Here is a 16772-nt window from a genome sequence, read left to right as displayed (position 1 = left end):
AACATCGGGGACCTCGCTCTTCTGATCCGAGACCAGGAACGAATGTGGTGCCGGGGTCCCAGGCCAAGGAGACCGGGATCTACACCTGCGGTCCGGGGACTGAGGGTGCTCCACTGCCTACGAGGTCGTCCGATGACCAGCTTGCCTTTAGGCATTGGGGCCTTAGCCAAATCCGGCACCTGGCGCGGTGTTGGTTGGCCTGCTTCGGGCAATGAAGGTCCTAGGAGAAGCTGGGGTCTCCTGCTGTTCCCGGGAGTTGGAGGCGGATCCCTGGCCGGGCTGGGGGGGGTCTAACCTCAGCGAAGGTCTGACCTCAGGGAAGCCCCAGGGTGGGCACAGGGCCTGACATAGGTCCTTTGCCAGAGGCCCCTCTCCCTTCCGGTACCAGGGGGCTCCTCTTCCTTTGCTGCTTCTTTGGCACCAGTGAGGGGGAACGGTGCCAGGTGGAGCCCGGTGCCAGCGGTGTGCTCTGCATCGATGCCAAGGTGCTCGGCATGGGATCTGAGCACGATTGCTCCGACGCAGGATGAAGCACAGCCTCCATGAGGAAGGCCCTCAGGGGGATCTCTCACTCCTTTTGGATTTTAGGGCGGAAGTTCTTATAGATTTCTGCACTTGTCCTTCCTATGGGACTCCCCCAAGCCCTTCAGAAAACTGTCATGTGGGTCACTAATAGGCATTGGCCTGTTGCAGGACAAGCATGGTTTGATGCCCGGAGAACAAGGCATGCCCCACTCCGGGGCGAAGTCCCAGGCAGGACTCTATCACCTACCTAACGCTTAACTAAAGGCTAAACTATATATAAAGAAAACAGACAATGGGCTATTTAAGAACCGCTAATACTCTTGCCATTGTAAGACAAGACGCTCCAACCAACCGTCACGGGCAGTAAGCATGAACTGAGAGGGCGCAGGGTTGGTGGCACCTATATACCAGTACATGGGCACGGCCCTCAAGGAGGTGCCACACCTGACCCTATGGATATCACTAAGGCAAAAACCTCCGATGGCTGTACACCTGGGTGCACTCACACCTAAAATGGAATAGACATGAGCAAGCACTCAAAGTTCTTACTTACATTTTGAAGTGTGAGTGTAAACTTATATTCCACTGTTCAAACTTGTTTAAGTAATGGCTCTCATTCCTGTAAATGGCTTGACAGTTAGCGGAGCCTCAGGGCATCTGAAATTGGTTTAGAACCTCCAGATGTGGTGAGGATAAAAGTACTCTCTCACTGAAAGTCTGTTTCCTCCAACTGTGTTCAAACAGTTTCAGATGTCTAACAGGACTCAATATTATAATTTTAAAGAACACGGACTCCGTTGAACTAGGAATTTAATAGGTACATCCAATTTATTAGGATTTTTCCAAGAACAGCATAGTTAGCCCAGTGACCTAATGAATAGACTATTAAGTACACCCAAATTGCCCTTAAGAAAAAAAGTCTTATCTTAGACAATGAAAAAACAATGAATTTCTTCAACATGTTAAGGATAGTAGTGTATTTTTTCCTCCCTCTACCCCCAACAAATAGCAAAATTCATACTTTTTTAAAAAAAGTCCACAGGAAACCCTCAAAACACAGGACACAATGAATTTCAAAAACTTTTGGGAACTTTATTCCAATTCAGTAATATTTGCTATTGTGAATATTATTGAGGAGTTTGTAAACTGTATAAATAATGTTGCTACTGTTTCCAGAGATCAATTTTGGTAGTACTAAATAAATGAATAATGTATCAGTAAATATTAGTTTCACACTGCAAGAGCTGTACATTAAAAAAAGAAAAGCCTTTTTAGAAAGGACAGTGGCTTTTATTGTATTTTTAGAAAATATTGGATTATGAAAGATACAAAATCAGTTGTAATTATTTCATTTTTACACTCTGTATTCCATTTTAATTATAAGGCTTTACGATATCTTGCCCAAAAGATTTAAAAGGTATTTTAAAACATGCCTTAAAGTATTTTTTACAAGTTCAAAATCGAGTATCTCTTAACTGAAATAAACAATATTTACCTGAGAATCCTATATCATAAAATTGCCATTCATTCTTAACTTTAGCAAGTTGATGATGTAGCCTATAGAAGTCCACATGCAACCTGTAGGTCTATTGTATTAAATAATCAAAAATGTATTTAGATGCAGCTGGTTAGGCAATAAACTACCTCAAACTTTTCAAACCAGGCTGGTATTAAAAAATGTTTAAGTTTAAGCACACAGGATGAATTTCACCATACTGCACACAAAACCAGAGCTGCTGGTTTTGCACTGGGAATCTTGGGGGTTTGTGGGATAGAATTCAGACACCAATCTGTGAACAGGTGGCAGCAATGTAGCACAGCACCTCTGTGGCTGCTCTTCTAGCCTTAGGACTTAAGTAGTACTCACTGCTGACCCCCAGTCCCAACAGTTGGTGTTTTGGGCCACTGGATATGCACAAGACCCTGGCCAGCCCCCTCTCTATGAATACTCCACCCCCACATAGCCCAACCAGAGGGCTTTAAAATATATATATAATTCCTATTGATAAAAATGACTATGAAGTTGCAAGCCCATGATTTAGTCTCAATTCATTGTATTATGCCATTTTAGACTATCACCCACTTTAGAATGTTACATAAAGGGCCCTAAGTTGTTAATGTAAGTAGAAAAATGTGGTGGCAAAACTGACTAATCATGGGGCATTGGGATAAGAGGGCTAGTGGGTTGCTGGAGAAGAGCTAATGTGATCCTCAAATAAATACATTATAAAGTCACAATATATAAATGCTAGTCATTTAAAAAAGTCTCCTCAATAATCTGAAGGGAAAAAGATACCCACAACCAGTAGAACCCACATCAAGTTGTATTGGAGTAGTACTTTTTTCTAAAGTTCAGTTATTTTAAGCTTGCATATATCACAATGCTATGCAACATTAATAAAAATTCTTCATCCTGAAAAAACAAAAATATCACTGTAGATCTGAATGAACTTGAAATCACTTGGATATGAGGTAGTGTATTTACTTGTATTACATCCGGTTATTAGAAGTACTGTTGAGATTTGTCAACTCTTTTATATTTGGCCAATGGTTCACAATACACTTCTATAATATAAATCTTATTAATGCTAAATTACCTATATAGAGAGAGCTTAAACCAAGCACCTTATCAGAAAGAGTTATGTTTTAGTATCCTGGAGGCAAAAATTCTATTTCACCATAAAATAAGATAAACCTGCAAAGCCAATATTTACAGTCGCAATTGGAGCAAAAGATGATCTTCCATACATGCACACAAAGATAAAAAAATGAATGTACATTGAGGTAGAAAATGAAGAATTCCATTGGCTTGTACAAGGTCCTTCTATGTTTTGTTATGTAAACCAACAAAGCATTTTTTTCTATTGTGAGGTTTGGTACTTAAAATGTCTGGTATCAGAACAGCAGCTAAACAACAAGGGATTATTTGTACACAATTTGCCTCTAACACAAGGCAAAAAAAAACCCTACAGCAGGGATTATTTCCCCCGCCCCTCCCCCCATTTGTCTTATTTTAAAGATTGGGTTTATTCTTTACATAATAAGTAATGAACAAAACCCAACTGGCTCATTTTCTTTTTATACTTTGTACAAGGTTAGAATTAAAGTACAAGCCATTGAAAATGCACTGAAAGTTATGTTTACCCATAAAGGTATCCTGATTTAAAGTTATTTTCAAACATCTTCACTGGTCCCAATGATTGTAACATTTATAAGTAGTCTTAGTCTTTCAAAATACTTTGTTTTCTGACCCTCATATGAGACATTTTACAAGGAAGCACAAGATCATCTGCTAGCAAGATACTGTACAACAAGAATAGATTTTTGAAAGAGTATCTGGGGTTGAGATGCCACAAAATCAGGGAAGTAGTTCTAGTACTCCACTAGTCATCATGATGCTGGTATCCTAATCCAACTAGAAATAATCCCATTTGTTTGCACTAAAGGGCTGAGCTCTCATACAAGCTTTTAGAGATGACATTTCTTAAGAGTGACGTAAAAAATTATGCCCCAAAATTACATAAAACAAACCCAAAGGTCTGCTGAGTAATGTAGAGGGACAGATACTAGTTAATGCACTTGCAAAATATAAAGTTTTGCCTTCCCTTCACTTAAGGCATTTTATAATAATGCTGAAACCTTTACTTTAAATCTCATAAGATTGAGGTTGGCAATCACAAAACAGATTTATTCATTCATCGGTAGTGCATTTGTCAGTCATCTGCTGACAGAAATCTGTGATACCACCACCCTGTCCACAATGTTCCACAAGTAAAGTTTTCTCCGATGTTTTCATAGAAACTGGACATAGTTCCTGCACTTCATTATAAGCGGTATCAGATGTGCCTCTTACACATGGATAGCAAGAACTCTGTTCACTGCCCGATACAGCACCCGAAAGCCCACTTGGTAATTCTATACACAATGGGATCACAGGCTTGCTGTCAGGAGCCGTTCGTTCTCTCTCAGAAATTAAAAGTGAAAGTGGACAATCCAAGGTGGAATACTTTGCAAGTATCTGTATTTGCTCAGGACTCAATGCTGCTTCCTTACATACTTGCTGGCAAAGTCCAGTCAGATTCTGCTTTGTCTCTCCCAACGTTGACAAAATGTGATCTCGCTCCTTTAGCAAGTTCGCCTTTTCATTTTGCTGCAAAAAGACACATGGTTATTGACTCTGTACATTTTAGTGCTCTGAAATTCAAAGTATAGTTCTACTCTTCAAAGCTGAAACAAATATTGAATCCAACAGATCTATATTTTGTTTACCCTGAAAAAGATAACATTTTAAAGTGATGATATAAAGCAGCAGACTCAAGTGTAGCTTTTTTGCAAAGAGCTGATTTTGATTTGAAATGTGCAAAACTCCACCTTTTTACATTTAAATAAAAACTATTTTCACCTGAACAAAATGCTGACATTTCAAAAGCGATGCCAGGACAATGTATGAGAGTCATCCAATCTCAAAAAATTTCACTTTTCTGAAAAACATTTTTCAGGCTTATGGAATCTAATCTTTTAGATAAATCCAAAACAATGAAGTTCTGAGGTCATTCATTGGAACTATTTTGCACAATTCTACTTGTCAAATTCCTCTATAGATGTCCTGAAGAGTGGTCATGTGGAGACTGAACTACGAAAAAAGCCTTGCAAATGAAGAATTCTATCCTTGTACCATTTATGCCATCACCTTAGTGATTCCTCAAACGCTGTTTGTGAGGCAGCACTAATTTTAATTTATTCTTGTACAAATGTTATAAGATCTCAAAACCTGACAGCAGAAAAATTAAGGTTTTACTTGAAAAACAGAACCCATAAGTGAAAAACTAATTCTTATTCAACATACTGCATATGTATGCCAAAATTAATCAATATGGTCCTGTAATTAAGATGCCATGGTTTAGGTAATTACTACAGGATCAATAAAATTGCTAAATGAATGGTCTACCTAAGTAGTTACATTAACAAATTAAACATTTAATATCAAACACTATACTCTCACAGAGGCCAGTATTCCAAGAGATAAGATTAAATCCAGATTTCACACAGTATTGTGTACCTCTGTGGTATTGTACCTTTCCTTCCGCTTTGTGTAAGTAAATGTTTCTGAATTGGGGAACGTATGTCTTCTTCCTTGCCACTTCCCTTTTCAGGGCCGGTGACTTCTATAGCCTTTGTGACTGTTGTGCAAATGGAACTGGGGAAAAGATGTAGTAAGCATAGATGGATAAAGCAGAGCACTTTATAATCCTAACCAAAATACCCTGAAAACCTATCAGTTTATATAGTTTCAAAATACTGTCTGGAATGGTGTAACAACTGTGGAGAACTTAAACAGAGGGTGAAGTAATAATGGACATGAGGAGACTGGTACTATTTCTGTTGCTATACCTAAGTACAGAAAATACACTGCTGAAATAGTACATTACGTGAGGATACTGGTTGAACATTTGGGTTATTGTATTTATTCGCTGACCATCCATAAGCATGCTAGGTTGTCAGACAGACACACAGAAGAATGTCCCTGCTCTGAAGAGATTACAAACTACATACATACATACATAATGCAAGAGTGAATTTACAAAAACTGGGAGACTGAAGGGAAGACAAGGGCTATTGTAGAAGATAAAATAGTTACAAACCTGTTCAGTAACTGGTGTTCTTTGAGGTGTGTTGCACATGTCCATTCCACTTCACATGTGCACACTAATGTGGCAAAGCAGGAGATCTTTCTCCCATAGTGGTGCATTTTGGGGCAGCATGTGCACATTCTGCATGGTTATGCAGCAAACCTCTTTGAAACAGGACTGATCAAAGTGCATTGATGAACTGTTAATGCAAATCAGCAGGGTCCACAAGAACAGTTAGTCCACAGCAGGCTAGTGCAAGGTAGATTCACACCGCAGCTTGCCACAAACTAAATGTTCATATAGACAAGCCCTGAGCAATATCATAGCACAGATGAATACTGAAGGAGATCCAGAAGGAGTTCATCTGCAAAGAAACCAGTTGTCCCTTTATTCTGTCAGCCAAGGATGAATAATTGCAAAGATCGACTAAAATATCTAGTTCTGTCCAGATAAAAGGCTAACGCCCTACAGATATCCAAAGTATATAGTTCTTCCTCATCTTTATGAGTGACGTTTCGGGGAAAAAGTTGGTAAGTGTATGTAGGTTGAATTCGACGAAAATCCAACACCACTTAAGTGAGAAATTTAGGGTGTGGATACAAATTAACTTTTTCTGTATAGAACATAATTTAAGGACGGCCAACAACCAAAGTTTGAAGTTCTGCTACTCTCCTGGCCGAAGTAACAGCCTCCAGGAATGCTACCTTCACTGAGAAATGAAAAAAGGAACACAGCTATAAGCTCAAAAAGCGGGCCCACTAATATTGACAACCAAATTTTGATCCCAAGATGGCGTGGGGCCCCTTAATAGGAGGGAAAAGCCTGTCCAATTCTTTCAGGTATCTAAGAGCCATAGGGGGTTGGAAAACACCAGATCTTCCTTTTCTACAGGAGGATGGAATACAGAGACAGGTACCAAGTGAACTCTCAGACAATTGACAGAGACCTTTTCTGTTAGGTAAAGCAGGTGAACTAGAATAAACTGTAAGGGAGGCACTTCTCCTTTACAGGCTCTCTGTTGGGACTACACAGAAAACCTTTTTCATTTCCTCAGGTACGTATACCTGGGGAAAGGCTTCCCGCTATATTTAAGAGAATGTTTTGAACACCAAAGGAACAAACAATTTCCTGGGGAATTAACTACTGAGCATCCAAGTAGCCACTGTGTAAGCTGAGAGGGTTTGGATATAGTGTCTGGCCATAGTTCTATGAAACTATGTCTGAGACCTGGGGGACAGATATGTGATATGAATCTGAGAGATTCAATGGGTCCAAGAACCAATGCTGTCGAGATCAGGAGGTGCTACCAAAATTAGAAAGGCATGAGCCTGTCAGTTTTTGCACAATACTTTGATACCATGGGGATGGAGGATCAGGCGAGGGGGGAAGTCCCCCCCCGGACAGTAGGAAGACATCTGATAAAGGCTGTGACCAGAAAAGGCTGTGACATTGCCTGTTCTGTTCGATGACGAAGGGGTCTATTGCTGGCATTCCTCACATCTGAAAAATGCATTCTATATCATGTCATGTTTGAATGACCATCCGTAATCTCAGCTGAACATTCTGATGAGGTGGTCTGCCATACAGTTTTGGACCCCCAGGAGGTTAAGATGCTTTTGAGCATAATTGAGTTCTTGAACAGAAAGTCCAAAGGCTCACTGCCTCTTGGTAAAGTGGGTCTGATATGAACCTCCCTGCTTTTTCAAATCGAACATAGTGCTGTTGTCCGTAAGTACTTGTACCATATATCCTCTGATGTGTGGAAGAAATACCTGACAGGCCAGGTAAATAGCTCAGAGCTCTCAGACATTTACAAGGAGGGGGACGGGGGAAGAGAGAGAGAGAGAGATCCTGACCAGAGTCCCTGAGTCTGAAACGTCCTCTAACTGAGCCCCACATCCAAGAGATGAAGCATCTGTGACCAGGGTAAGGGAGAGCAGACTTGGGGAAAAGGGAACTCCCCTGCATAAATTAGCAGGGTTAATCCACCAATCAAGGGATGACAAACATCTGCAGGTCTGAGTCCACATGTCCAGCAGCTCACTAGAAGGACAGTAGACCGACTTCAGCCACCTCTGCTGAGGCAAAGTCTGTTATGCTGACTCACATACATACAAGCTGCCATCTGACCTAGAAGGCTCAGGCAATTCCTCACTGTTGTACATGGATGAGTCTAAAAATCCTTGCACAAGTTTACTATTGTCTGAAACATGGTAAATTCTATCACAACCAGAGTGTGTTTAGAAACACTTTTATGCATTTGATTCTCTGAGAAGAATGGACTTGTCTTTATTGATCAACAGGACCACAGAACAAAAGAAAGATTGGATTTTTTTTTTTTATGGCTATCTCCATTTGCTGTCTGGATTGACTTCAAACCAATCATTTGTCCAGATAATGGGTACCCCAAGACACCCACTTTTCTGAAATGTGCCTCAACCACTGTCATGCACTTTGTGAAGACTTGAGGTGCTGACAACAGGCTGAAGGGAAGGAAGGACCATGAAGTGATAATCAACATCTGCTACAATGAACCGTAAAAGCCTCCTGTGGCTCTGGTGAATGGTCACATGGAAGTAGGCATTCTTTAACTAGAGAGCAGCAAACCAATCACTGGGGCCTAGGGATGGGATAATAGATGCTAGAGTAAACTTTTATTTTAAATGTATCTGTTGAGATTTTGCAAATCTGTGATAGGTGTGAGGCCTCTCTTCAACTTTGGAATGAGAAAACATGATAGAATCCCTTCCCCCAATGTTGAGGCGGTAGCTCTCTTATGGCCCCTAACTATAAACAGAGACTGAACTTCTTGAATCAGAGTGAGAATGGCTCCTGAAAAGAGACTGGGGATGTGGTGGGTATAGTTTTAAAGTGCTTAGTAACCATCCATCTGTTGTAATATGGGTCCAATCAATTACTTAGAATGTGCAACAACTTGCAGCCAAAAGGAGAGAAACATCAGAGCAGTACAATGTCCTTGACTAAGAAGTCAAAATAGACTGCTTAGTGCTACATAATACAGATTGTTTGGATGTAGCAGAGATCTCCTCCTTTGAGTCTTATGACATCACCTAAATTGGTCCAGCTATCCTGCTGGATAAAATGGGTACACCTCTGCTGGACTTGAGACTAGAACTGCTCTCTCTTACAGCATGGAGTATAAATGCCCAAAGACTTTAGGGTTGTCTTAGAATCTTTAAGAGAATGCAGAGCTTCATCTCGAAAATAAATGTGAGTCTTCAAAGGGCAAATCCTCAGTTGTTTGTTGGACTTTGGGGAGGAATGCCAGATGACTGCAAACAAGAAACACGGTGCTCAGTGATTACCATTCCCATTATTTGAACTGCTGAATTCATGTTGTCTATTGCAGCCTGTAATGACAATTTTTTTGCTACCCTGACTAACAAGAGCTCTGTACTCCTCTTTAGCAGCAGCAGCATCTAGCAACTTTAGGTCTAAATGGGATTCCATAACAGTTTGAGGATGTCAGAGTTTGATTTGAAATTCTAAATTGCAATCTCAACAATGAATAAAACCTCTTCCCCAAACTAATTCAGGTTCTTTGAATCTTTGTCTTTGGGAGTAGATTTAGGTCACCCTTCTCTCACCTTTTTATTCATGGCCGTGGTGATCAAAGATCCTACATTTGGGTGCAAAATAAAAGTACTCATATCTCTGGGAACGAACTTGGAACCTCTTCAGTCCTTTCGGCAATGAGTGTCAGATAATGGGGAGTGGGGGGTGCCAGAAGGATTTTGGTAGGTTCCAACATGGCCTCATTAACAGGTAAAGTCACTTGAGCAGACCGTGTATTCCCAACAGAGGTGGCTACGGTTTTCATAAGTTCCTAGTACATCTTATGAATGTCAGGAACTGGAAAAGATGATTCAGAGACAGTGGCATTATCAGAGAATGATGAGAAAGTGCTGAATGGGGGCACTGTAGAGTCCACCTGTTCTGCTATCTGCTGAAGTGCTATACCAAAAGGAGCAGGCACTGGAGGAATAAAATCACCTGCTTGCTTGGTATTTGGATCAGTACTGGGTAGAGAACAGTGCTTTGATGGTAACAGACATACAGCAGAGAGTCTGGAGGAACCCCAAAAGATTCCAAAAGGGCCAGTGCTGTGCATGATATGGTACTTGGGCCAAGCCCTGAAGTATCCTCCTAGGACCTGCTATTACACAAATGAGGGTGCTGAGACCAAGGATAAATGAGGAGAAGCATATGACCTTCTGTGATGGGATCCCCAAAGGTATGAATCCACCTTAAGAGTAAACATAATCTGAAGGCCAATGTGATGCAACAGTGGACAGCGGTCCTGCTGAAGGTATTGTACATCTGCTCCATTAAGAGCATCTGGTCACTATAGCACCAACAACTGCCCGGTCTCTAATAGTGCTGAATGAGTAAATGTTGAAGAGATCCCAGTGCCAGAGCTTGTGTAGCAGGAATAAATGGTATCTGAACTTCATCCTGCATCAATGGTGAGTCTGGCACAGACAGGCAAAAGTGGTCCTGGTTGCCATGTATGCTTCAGTACCAAAGGCATAAGATGCATCGTAGGTGAACAAGTTTCAGAGTAACAGCCGTGTTAGTCTGTATCCGCAAAAAGAAGAACAGGAGTACTTGTGGCACCTTAGAGACTAACAAATTTATTAGAGCATAAGCTTTCGTGGACTACAGCCCACTTCTTCGGATGTAGTCCACGAAATCGTAGGTGAAGTTAATGTCACAGAAGGTCTGGAAATGGATGCACGTTATATGCTGGAGTCAATGGCTCTACATTGCTAAACTACAAATGGAATATTAGGGAGCACCTAGCTGGAGCTGGCTTAGCTCTAACCTCAGTACTGGTTGTCGTCTTATGTGATTCTGTTGATCATCTAGTCCTTGAAGATGAAGAGGGCTTCTTCTGGCTAAAAAAGAATAAAGTATTCTACTTCTGCTGCATGTGCGGTACTGGAGATGGACAATGGCAACGAGGAGATGCCACCAAGCGTAGTGCTGCGCTCTGAGCTCAGTAGAGTCTGAACCTCCATGTACTGAGCAGCAGGATTCTGGGTGTGTGCGCATGCAAAGCTGCTTCCACCAAGAAATGTCAAAGCTGAACTTCTCTCAACTCTTTAATTCTGGTCTTAAACCACCTACAGATAGGGCACTTATGCCTCAAGTGCCCTTCTCCCAAACACTTTAAACTGTAAGTGGGGACCGCTGATTGGCATAAATTTGTTACAGCAAGAATAGCAGTGAAACCCTGGGGACTTAAGTATGCCCCAGTACCAAGCTTAAAGCTCGAAGGAAACAACAACTTTTTCTTTTCAATGTACCATTAATTAGAACTATGCTAAAAACTACCTATGTACTACTACTACTACAACAACATTTAGAAAAACTCTCTTTAGAGAAAAGTGGGAAAGAGCACGACTAGATCACACATGCTCTGAATGCTGACCACAGGCAGTGAGAAGGAACGAGGCGGCTGGGCACAGGTGTTGAGGGATCTGTGCCCCTTTATACCCTTGCCTAGCAGATCGTCATGGGCACATGTTCAACCCCAACAAGTTCCAGTGTGGGAAAAATATCTCCGGCTTCAGTGCACTTGTATTCACACACAAAGTGGAATGGACATGTGCAAGCACTCGACAAAGAAAATGCAGTTATTCAAGTTACATGCACATTCATATGATATGGAGGGTTCAGATGATTTAAAAAATGCTTGCGGATTTTTTGTTCATTTTGTACTAAATTGAGAGACTGTTGTACAGGCTTTTCAGATGGATGGCGGAAGTGGAGGACATCAGGGTAGGAGAGGCTCAAGAAACTGACATGGAGCTGGCAAGGCATGACTGATGGGACCATCAGGATGAGGGGAGGTCACAGAGGAGGATAAGAAGAAAGACTGTAGAGGCAGGAAAGAGCAACGTTAAATGAAGCAGATGGCAGTAAAATCAAGTTGTGATTAACCTAGAATTCTCCAGATGGCAGAGATGGACTAGGCTAGAGGCAGGGGGCTATGTAGATTAAACAAGCGTAAGACTTAGTGGTGCAATATAATCGGTTGACGCAGCTTCAAACAAATGAATTTCGCACTCTCTCTTTAAAAAAAAAAAAATCCACCCACCCACCCCAAATACCCCCTCTTTATCCACAAGCTATGCTACATTGACTCCTTTATTCATAAAGGATTATAACATATTTTTAAGTTTTACTTCCATAGTCTCTCCTTTCCTCCAAGCTTTCCTTTTGCAACAGAGCTTCGAACAGCAACCTTCACTACTATCTCCCTGAGAAAACTGATGATCTCTTTAGTGGTACTTTGCAGGGAAGCAGTTGCTGCCAGTCCTTCCCATCTCAGCTAGTAACAGTGCTTTGCTAGCCCAGCAGAGGGAAGCAAGGCTGGCAGCTGCTTCCTTTCTGAAGTCAATACATATATATACACACACATCTTGCGTATGCTGAGGCACTTATTTGCATATTGTATTGATAAACTGCTGTGGACTGTTGCTTAGTACTAAACCCTAAATCTCCAAAAAATATTTCCAGTTAAGGTATTTTTCTATCTACAGTGAATACTAATTATTGGATATAACATTGATTTTGGGTGCCCAATCTGAGATGCATAGGACCCAGTTCTCCTTGTCCCCACCAAGAACTTAGCATTATACAGTACTTTTAATGTTCAAAGCACATGTCCTGTTGACTTCAGGTGCAGCTGTGAGTACTCAGCACTTATGTAAATCAGACTCTAGGGTCTCAAATTGGGCATCCAGAAAACAAGGTACACTAATTAGTGATCATCTGTGGAAATATGGTTGAAGTGACTTGCCTAGCATCACATACAAACTCTGTGACACAGGCAGGGATAGAAATCAGTTCCTCAGGGTGACATTCAACTGCCTGAATCACGAGACTGCCCTTTCTCTTCCTGAAGCCCCCAAACCTCATTTACCACACACCCTCCAGCTTCTGCCACAAACGAAAGAGGGATCCTACAAACAACAGTCTCATTCTCTGAACTGTACTGAATGAGGCAAGGGTCCCATGGAAAAGATAGCAAATGATCATATAATAAAAGACCGTACCACAATGTATACAAAAAAGGGGAGTGGAAATAAAATTGATCCCCAGGCCCAGCCTGTGAGTTCACCAGAGTTGTTGGCACTATTGGAAACAGGGACCTTAATGCCACCTGCACTGTGGGACAAGTGACTTTAAGCAAGTGGCTTACTAGAGTCAGTTATGCAAGATCCTTGGCACCAGACTGTCACCCCGCAAGGATCCAGAGATCACTTTTACTGCTGCTGGACCACTTCACGCAAGTAGCACATTAGTCAAGTGCCAAAACCTTGGCTCCAGACTCAACAACCCGACAACAGTGTGGATCACCTAATGTTGTGTATAATGGACACTGGACCACTTCTTCAAGTAACAGCATCATGGACTCTGGTGAACATCCTAGGCAGTGGATTCAGTCAATCCAGATGGAGTGGGCACCTTATAGTGGGCACAGAGCTATTTCTGGTTCAATGGAGTCCATAGTGCTAGAATCAGATTACTCTGACAAAGGGCTGGGACCACACCCCTTTTCCTACTCTCTGAATCCCTCACAAGAGGTGGGGGGGGAGATGACTGGCTCCAATGAACACCGCGCTCTCTAAAATTCCACAGCTTAGTGCCGGGAGGCATCAATCCCACAAGTAGGAATGTGTACTCGCAACTTATAGAGCAGGCTTTTGTAAGGCAAAGGTTTCCTTTTTAAGGAAGGAAATCCAAGTATTTTTATACAGAACAGCAGGAGCACAGGAAAAGAACGACTGCACTTACAGCACATTTCCTTTAGAAGTTACTTGGGTAGGTGCACAGAAACTGTACAGGTAAAAATAGAATGGGAAAATGCACATGGTCAATCTGTATCACATTTGCAAGGTTAGCTTACAACAACACTATCCTGGCCAAGAATTTCAAAAATAGGTGCCTAAAGTTAATCCATACTTGGGCACCTAAATCAGAAGCTCAATTTCCAAAACTACTGAGCACCCAGCACTGCAAAAATTCAAAGATGGTCCTTCTAAAATGCTGAAGCCCTAACATGAGGATTTGAGGGTGCAGATACATGGGAACAGAATGGAAGACACCCCTCCTTAAACAATAAAATCCAACCTGTGTCTCATACTTGCACTGATAGTATCACCAAGACTGGCAGGGGAAAAAAGCATGTAGATACCAACAAAAAAGACTGCCTTCAACCTAGCCTTGCAAAAACAAGAGCAACAGCAAAAACAACTAATTACTTTCCAATTTGGTACTAGCTAAAGAGGGAAAATGGACTTGGATTGTGCAGTTCTAACCCAACTCCTTTGTAATGGTTTTCTACATCAAGTGCCTGACCTCTGTTTAGCAGGTTGTCCTTTGCCCCAAACTGGGTTTGTCCATCTAACCAAAGTTTAAAAGCTCTGGAGGGATGCTTATGTGGCTGGATGCTCCTAGCTGACGATTCACTATAGTAATTTCAGTATGTGTATGTACAATTTTAAATAGGCCATAACAAAGTAACTTAAAATTCAACTCAAATCCTTCTCTCTCTGCTGCAGAAATGCAGTTAAAAATCCTTGGGGAAAAAATAAGAGTTCCCTTGTAAATACTGCTAGTCTTTCCCACAGGCTTCAAAATTTTCTGCAATTATCCACAGGACCTGGTCATGACTCAGTGGTCTCATTTCTTTCTAAATATTTTTATAGAACTAAAATATCAATACTATAGTGAGAACACATGAAGAGTCTGCCAAAGCTACAAAAGCAGGAATCAAAGTAAAGGCTATATAATTGCATCCATAATCCATTATTCTTAAGTAATGAGGTACATATGGCAGTCTCAAACAGTGTTTGCTCATAATAGAGGGTCATAAGGAAAGTTTACACATCTTGTTCAGTAATGGAGTTCCAGATGTGTCCTCTCACGAGAGCTCCACTTCAGTTGTGCATGTGCCCCGTGCAACCTTGATCAAAGATTTCTGGTAGAAATACCTGTTTAGCCTGAGCATGTACCCTATGTTTGAGGGTGAGCTACCTTAACTTCCTTTTCCATCACGAAGTCCCACTGAAGAAACTCAAAGAGGAAGGAGGTGGGTAGAGGAGCACCCATAGGGACTCATCTCAAATAACTGCCATTACTGCACAAGCTGAGTAACCATTCCTTTGAGTAGTGTTCCTACGCATACTCAAATTCAAGTGACTACCAAGCAATGCTCACAAGTGGAGAAGGGAGCTTCAGAGCCGAATCCATGACTGAAGACAAGACTGTATTTCCAACGGCTGCATCTGATTTAGTGGAATGTACTGAAGACAAGAGTGTAGCTTTGCAAATCTCCAGAATAGGAACATGTTTGAGTAATGACACAGAGGTAGAGAGAGGCCTTGTGGAATGGGCCAACACCATAAGAAGAGGTTGTATAAACTGGAAGATTGATAAATAATACAACTAGAAATCTGCCTTGAAAGCCTCTGGACATTGCAGACCCTACAGACCTTTCATCAGTAGAGACAAACAATCTAGAAAACTTTCTGAATGATTTGGTTCTGTTAGGGTTACCATATCTATTAAATAAAAAAAGAGGACCCTCCACGGGCCCTGGCCCCGCCCATTTCCCCACCCCCAGCCCCGCCCAACTCCACCCCTTCCCTGCCCTAACTCCGCCCCCTCTTCCCTCCCACTCCCAGCCATGGGGAAAGGGCTGCCCAAGCGCTACAGGCTTCACGGTTTGCCGGGCAGCCCCCAGACCCTGCGCCCCCAGCCAGCGCTTCCCCAGCGCAGCTGGAGCCCGGGAGGGGAAGCGCCCAGCTGGGGGCGCAGGGTCTGGAGGCTGCCCGGCAAACCGTGAAGCCGGTAGCGCTTGGGCTTCGGGCAGCCCCCTTGCCTCCGGACCCTGCGCCCCCAGCCGGGCACTTCCCCTCCCGGGCTCCGGCGGCGCAGGGTCCGGAAGCATGGGGGTTGTCCGAAGCCAGTAGCGCTCAGCTCTTAAACAGAGCCGAAGAGTCGGGGAGGAGCAGAGCCGCCGCGGCTGGAGGCTCTGCTCCTCCCCTGACTCTTCGGCTCTGTTTAAAAGCCGAGCTGCCCCAGCGCTACCAGCTTCGGGAAGCCCCCATGCCTCCGGACCCTGCGCCACCGGAGCCCAGGAGGGGAAGTGCCCGGCCGGCGGCTGGGGTCTGGAGGCAAGGGGGCTGCCTGAAGCCCATAGCGCTCGGGCAGCTCGGCTCTTAAACAGAGCCGAAGAGTCAGGGGAGGAGCAGAGCCACCATTTTCCCGGACATGTTCAGCTTTTTGGCAATTCCCCCCGGACGGGGGTTTGAGTGCCGAAAAGCCGGACATGTCCGGGAAAAAGAGGACGTATGGTAACCCTAGTTCTGTCCAAATAGAAGGCTAACACCCTCCTGACATCCAAGGTCAGACTAGTCAGGACCCTGCCTTTCATAAGTGGCTTTGGGGGGAAAAAAAGAGCCAGGAGATGGATAACTTGGTTGAGATGAAATTCAGACAATAGCTTGGAAGTAAACATTTTGCATGTGGTTGTAACGGTACTTTGTCTTTGAAGAATACTGTAACAAAGGGAGGTGTCCC

The 16772-nt window shown here is 42.7% G+C and overlaps 1 protein-coding gene across 4 annotated transcripts in view; it reads right to left on the bottom strand.

Annotated features, from left to right (window-relative positions):
* Positions 1–1391: 1391 nt before the first annotated feature.
* The window catches only part of BACH1 (BTB domain and CNC homolog 1), a 49781-nt gene continuing 34400 nt past the window's right edge, over positions 1392–16772 (bottom strand). For all 4 annotated transcript variants that reach the window (XM_054047837.1, XM_054047859.1, XM_054047841.1 and 1 more), the window contains one exon: positions 1392–4675. In XM_054047837.1, coding sequence (XP_053903812.1) covers positions 4217–4675 — 459 coding nt within the window. In that variant the 3' untranslated portion in view covers positions 1392–4216. The remainder of the gene's footprint in view (positions 4676–16772) is intronic.

The sequence above is a fragment of the Malaclemys terrapin genome, chromosome 1 (assembly GCF_027887155.1).
Source record: "Malaclemys terrapin pileata isolate rMalTer1 chromosome 1, rMalTer1.hap1, whole genome shotgun sequence".
NCBI lineage: Eukaryota > Metazoa > Chordata > Testudines > Emydidae > Malaclemys > Malaclemys terrapin.
This window is presented reverse-complemented; position numbering and strand designations above follow the sequence as displayed.